Source organism: Mustela erminea, chromosome 17 (assembly GCF_009829155.1).
Source record: "Mustela erminea isolate mMusErm1 chromosome 17, mMusErm1.Pri, whole genome shotgun sequence".
NCBI lineage: Eukaryota > Metazoa > Chordata > Mammalia > Carnivora > Mustelidae > Mustela > Mustela erminea.
Window position 1 is genome coordinate 44334540 of NC_045630.1, and position 6383 is coordinate 44340922.

The window sequence follows — 6383 nt, forward strand, 5'->3', positions numbered from 1 at the left end:
GAAAAGCTCTAAACCAACCCATCTCACACAACGGAGGTACAACTCTTAAGGCCCACACGGGAAACCGAGCCGCGGGAGCCTCCTCAGGCTCCCTCCAGGTGGCGCTGTAGGACTGACTCACGTTCCAAAATGCACAGCCGTCTTCTGGCTTGCCCCAGGGGATATAGAGCACAGAGAAAAGCAACACTCAAGCCTAGAGCGGCATTTCCCAGGAACCGCCCAGGTCGCCTCGCGGGCGCCATGCACTTCCGCTTCCGGTTCTTTATTCCGGAAGTTGCTTTCTGAAATAGCGTGCGGTCTTTGTCGGCTTCCACCATGGCGTACCGTGGCCAGGGCCAAAAAGTGCAGAAGGTGATGGTTCAGCCCATCGTATCCTACGCAGCATGTCAGGACTAGCAGGTTCGGGCCAGAAAGCGGGGGGGCGAAGGAGCAGACCGAGAGCGGGCCTGGGGGAACGGAGTGCGGCCCACATCCCATGAGCCCCCGGGGCGACCGTGGCCGGGAGAAAGCGCGGGTAGTTGAGACCGGGTGGGAGGTGGGCTTGGGCAGAGCCCTGTGGTGGGAAGTGCAGGAGTGGCGCGGACGAGCGAAAGGAAGGCGGCCTTAATTAGGAACTGAGTGAAGTGGGAGTTAGCGGTCTCGGAGACGAGGAAGATGCGGGCGCCAAGAAATGGCTGGGGAGTAAGAGAGTGGGCGGGAATTCCGTCAGAACCTTTCGGGAACCCGAAACCAGTGCCCGGCTGGACGCTGTTCGTGTCATGCACACCAGATCTCATGTTCCGAAAACAAAGGCGAGGTGAGGGTAGGTAAGATCGACCGGTATTGGGGAGCACCGTCTGCTCTATGCGTGTGTTTTTTCCTTAACCACTGGTGCAGAACCTCATCTTCAGATACTTGCAGAATGTACGTAAGTTCTATGTTCTTTGTTGTTTTGTAATTACCTCTTTAAAAGGTGAATTTATTTGCCTGTGTGTGTCATCCTGTCTGCTCGGTGTGTTCTCGAGTTAAAATTAATCGGTGAAACTGGGGAGCTTGGCTGGCTCAGTCGGTGGAGCACGCGCACGACTCCTGATCTTGGAGCCTTGAGTTCAAGACCCACGTTGAGTGTGGAGATTACTTTAAAAAATCAATATTAAGTGAAACTTGAGATTGGAGGGGTGCTTGAGGGGAAGGGGCTCAGGCAAAGCTCTAATGTGATGAAATGCCAGCCCAAGCGTTGAAAGAATTGTGTCATCCTTACTTTGCAAGACCAAAATCACTAATTCCAAAAAGTAGTTACTGGCAAACGACTGGTGTTTGGGTACTTTTGTTGGTAGTCATTATGGCTAGAATATTGGAACCTCTCCCCTTTCTTCCCCCTGGGATGAAACATTGGAAGAAGACTCCTGTGGACTTTAAACCACATAGTAAGGTGTGGGGGGGGTGGGGCTGGTAGTATACTTAAATATAGAAAAGATGCCCAAAAAGGAAGAGAGGAGGGATAGGCTTGGAGGATATTGTGACAGCTTCCTTTCCTTTGGGGGAATTTCTAGCATCCCAAACTGCGAGGTGGTAGGGCAAAGTATTGAAATTATTTTGGAAATAAGATGTAATTTCTGTTACTCTTGATAAATTTTAGTATGTGATAACATAGTTGGAAGCAGATTAATTTCAAGCTATTGTATTTTTTAAGTAATCTCTACACCCAACATGGGGCTCCAGCCCACAACCCCAAGATCAAGAGTCACAGGCTTCACCAACCAAGCCAGCCAGTTGCCCCAGGCCATTATGTTTAATCACACCAGATCTGAGGGTCTTTCCCCAGATGGTTAAATGTGAGGGAAGCTAGGAACCTAGCTTCTGGATTTTGCTAACGCAGGTAAGAAAGCCCTTGATCATTGGAAATTACCACATTGTGCTACACTGTCAGTTTGCACTCTAAATGCATTGAGATGGGAAGCAGTAAGAAATATGACTGAGTCCCAAGATGACAGGAAAATTATTAACTTAGTCCTAGTATAGCATTTATTGAGAATGTTTCTTGGCAAGTAACTAGTCTTGGTTATCAGTTCTTGGATATGAATCAAGTAGTTAAAATTCTTGACTTTTACTTTTTAAGGTTTTCTTTGGGAGTCGTATTTCTCTGTTGTTTGACTGGAGTGATTGGGTTTTATGTACTTGTTTTTTAAACATAGCTATTTTCATTTTTTTCAGAGATCTCGAATTCAGGTGTGGCTTTATGAGCAAGTGAACATGCGGATAGAGGGCTGTATCATTGTGAGTACCCAGGATGTTTTCTCTCGGAGCAGTGTGTTCACAGAAAATGATTTCACAAAAAATGCCCAGCCAGAGCAGGGTACAAAACGTCAAAGACGCAACCCAAGCAGAGTTCTTCAGGGCCACTATTCTTGTCTCATTGTTCTATTTGATGGGAAAGAGGGAAAATTAATTTTTGATAATTAAATAACAATGTTAGTATTTGAAGGAGGGAACAAAAGAAATAAAATTAGAGTCAGGAGAAAACTAATGGTATATTAGTTCTATATTAGGTGATACCTGAATATAGCTGGGTGGGGTTAGTTAAATAAGATTTTCAGGATAACAGAATATCCTAAATAATGTGGGGGGGTGATTTATTTTAGAGAGAGAGGTGGGGAGGGGCAAAGGGAGAGGTACAGAGAATCTCAAACAGACTTCCTGTTGAGTGCGGACTCCGGGCCTGACTCCGGGCCTGATCCCAGGAAAGAATCAGATGCCAACCAACTGCACCTCCCACACATCCCATCCCTAAATAATGTGTTGTTGTTGTTGTTGTTTTAAGATTTTGTTTACTACTTTGAGAGAGCCACAGAACATGAGTGTGCAAGTGGGAGGAGGTGCAGAGAGAGAGGAAGAGGTAGACTCTCCTCTGAGCAGGGAGCCTGATATAGGACTTGATCCCAGGACATCGAGATCATGACCTGAGCCAAAGGCAGACACTTAACTGACTGAGCCACCTGGGTGCCCCTAAATAAGGTTTTATTTATTTATTTATTTATTTTTCGAAGATTTATTTATTTATTTATTTGACAGAGAGAGAGATCACAAGCAGGCAGAGAGGCAGGCAGAGAGAGAGAGGAGGAAGCAGGCTCCCTGCTGAGCAGAGAGCCCGATGCGGGCCTCGATCCCAGGACCCTGAGATCATGACCTGAGCCGAAGGCAGCGGCTTAACCCACTGAGCCACCCAGGCGCCCCTAAATAAGGTTTTAAAGAAAAATAAAATATGTCTGAAAAGTTTTAGGATACTTTGATACCTTTAGATACTGTTGGTTCTATTAGTAATCTCCCCTGTTTACGGGGGAAAAAAACATGTTATGGGTAATAGCAAGAGTTGTTTTGTAAGGAGCATGGGAAGACTGGTGACAGTGGAAGTTAATCTGCATGTATACACACATACTCTGTATTAGGTAAGTTATAAAAGATAGGGACAGTGGGTCTTAGCATAGCTAATCAAATCTTAAATCCACAAGGTTCCAGAGGTAATTTGGAGTACATTTGGCTTTCTTGTTATTTAAAAAGGCTTTAGGAGGGAGATGGTATTTTAGCTAAAAGATCGGTGGAAGAGGAGTTTCTGAAGTTAGTTGGCATTTCTGTATCTAGGTTGGTGTATTCATCTGCAGTGGTTTGGGTAGGATTTTACTTGAAAAATGACATTCAGTTGGCTTATTTTTCTAGGGTTTCGATGAGTACATGAACCTCGTATTAGATGATGCCGAAGAGATTCATTCTAAAACAAAGTTAAGAAAACAACTGGGTAAGAATACAGATGGCCTTTGGGAACTGTGGCAAGTTTTATTCAGTTGCAGAATTGAATGAGTTGCAACTCAGTCCATGTTTAAATTTAGTTTGCATTTGAAAATTTACTGTGTGGGAGAGTAGTTCACTCTTAAAATTCTCTGCCACTTACTGCTAACCCCACTCCCATTTCTGCTTTTGTTTTTCCACTGAACTCTCACCAAGGTCACCGAAGACAAATGATGTTAAATTTACTAATGGTCAATATTAGTCTTCCTCAAACTCTGAACAGCATTTGGCACTGTTGGCCACTCCTACCTTAAAACACTTTGTTCCTTTGGTTCTGTGGTACTGTACTCAAAATTTTCACTTTTCATTTCTGTTTATTCCTTTTCAGACTTCCGTATATTTGTTCTCTGGGACCCCGCCATTAAATGTTTTGAGCTGCTCAAGACTTAGTCGTAGGTCTTCTTGTCATTCCGTGCTACTTACCCAAGACTTTATTTTCAATTACCATCTATATATTGACCTCAGATTTACCTCTGTAGCCCTAGACCTCTCTGAGCCTATTCAACATTTCTACCTGAATGTTTCAAAGACTCCTCAAAGTTAGCGTGTGAGATTTCAAACTCACTTCCCTCCCCTTAACACACTCTTGGAGCTATTTTAGTGTTCCCTGTCTTTCTGAATGGCACCAGCCACCATTCACTTCACTGATTGATTTTTTTATAACTACTTCATCCCCCTCCAGTTCGCTCTTCAAGCCGCAGTTATCTTTTAAAAGCACCAGTCTGACCTGGTCGTCCTTTACTTGAAATCCTTCAGTGACTTCCTGTTGCTAGGAGGATAAGAAAATCTTTTAATGTGTTCTGCAAGGTTCTTCATGATCTGGCTTTTTGCCCCCTGCTCATTTTGTATCACTCCGCTTCATTTTTCCAAGTTTCATCCAGCTTGTGTTCTTTCAGTTCTCTGAATGTGCACATTTGCCCCACTGTAAATCTTTGTCTGTGCTGTTGCCTGTGTCTTTAGATGTCAAATGTCAAATATCAAGAGTTTGGTTTTGTTTAACTGGAGTAGGGATGGGGGAGTCAAGATGTGTTGTGCTCTCTGAATTTGTAGTAGAACACTCATTAGTCGGGTTATTTTATTAATGTCTCTGTCACTGGACCAGATGTTCTATAAGTCCTGTCTTTTTTGATCTCTAATAAGACTGCTGCCTGATTCAGTGCCTGCCATGTAATAGAAACTCAGAAATATTTAAATAATGAATGCAATTTCTTAACCCGGTTAACAAAGGATCTTTAGTATTCATGACTTTAAGACAAACTGAGTCCTTTCTTTTAAAAACCCTATTCATTTGGAGTTTATTTGGATACTTTGTTTTTAATTGTTTAAAGCCCCAGTTCACAGCTCACTAGTACTTTCATCTGTGGTAGGTTTCAGGTGCCTCTTTTTTCCAAACCCCGAGGATCATCTTGATCCTAAAGTAGATATGTGGAAAGTAGAATCTGAGAAGTGGTATGGTGTTTTGCTATGCTTCTTTATCCTTGGGCTATTTTTGTGAAAGCCTGGATTTTCACAATTAAACTTGTCTTGCCATGAAAGGCAAACTAGCCTTATTGACATCCTATTCTTTATAAATTAATTAGGGAGTTGAATTCCTATGGAAGTATTTATCCTGCAGAATATATTAGTATTACCTGTTACAGAGGTTTTAAAAAGTGAAACCATTTAATCTTTGGGATTGATTGAGCATTTTTCAGACTGATTTTACTCAACACCAATGTTCCCTAAAAATTTTTATAGACATTCTCAGGAAAAAACTATTCTTTGGTCAAGTAAGATTAAGAAATGGTGGATAAAGTTCAAACAGGTTTATTAATTGCAGGAATATACTAAGAACTCTAAAAATGGTGCTACTTTTCATAAAATAACATTTCTCTACCTTCATTAGGTTATTACTAGAGAAGTTCATAGGCTCTAATATGAATAGCCTTTCAATATATGGATATTTGAAATTTTTCACATACCTGCTCAAGAGAGAAAGCATTTTCAAAATTGTTTAAATATGATCCAGAATTCTGAGGCTAAATGGTGGTTACATGCTTGCTGAGTCACTATTAATAGCTTTTTCTTTCTTTCTTTTTTTTAAAATTTTGTGTTGCAGGTCGGATCATGCTAAAAGGAGATAATATTACCCTGCTCCAAAGTGTCTCCAACTAGAAATGATCAATGAAGTGAGAAATGCTTGAGAAGGCCATGTAGTTTTGGGTTTTTAGAGATGTTCTTTGTTGGGGTGTATTTCTAAAACATTTTGTTTGTATTGTTTTGATTATCTTCATGTTACTACCAGAGGACAATAAATGCTGTGGTATTGTTTTTATTTAAAAATTTACATTGTTTTCTTCTGTCCAGTGATAGAGACTTTTCACTCAGTGGGAGCTAAGTTTTCTGGAGGGTGGCTTTTGCTCTGGGCATTTGTTTTTTTTCCAGAGCTTGGATGTATAGATTCTTAAGGCAGAGAGTGGGAGTTCTACCTGACAGGTAAGCCCCTGACCCTGCGTGGTAGGGAAGAGGAGGTTACTGCGCTAATGTGTGTCTTCAGCAGCAGGCCTCCTTCCGGCTGCTGG

At 42.1% G+C, this 6383-nt stretch overlaps 1 protein-coding gene across 2 annotated transcripts; it reads left to right on the forward strand.

Annotated features, from left to right (window-relative positions):
- Positions 1-242: 242 nt before the first annotated feature.
- Positions 243-6144, forward strand: SNRPE (small nuclear ribonucleoprotein polypeptide E). 2 transcript variants are annotated; one of them, XM_032319289.1, is made up of 5 exons: positions 245-369; positions 877-903; positions 2194-2256; positions 3694-3772; positions 5921-6144. In XM_032319289.1, exons 1-5 carry the CDS (start codon positions 316-318, stop codon positions 5974-5976), a joined length of 279 nt encoding a protein of 92 aa, XP_032175180.1. In that variant the 5' UTR covers positions 245-315; the 3' UTR covers positions 5977-6144. The 2 variants fall into 2 exon arrangements, with proteins under 2 accessions (XP_032175179.1, XP_032175180.1); XM_032319288.1 differs by lacking the exon at positions 5921-6144 and having other exon boundaries at positions 243-369; positions 3694-3849.
- Positions 6145-6383: the final 239 nt, after the last annotated feature.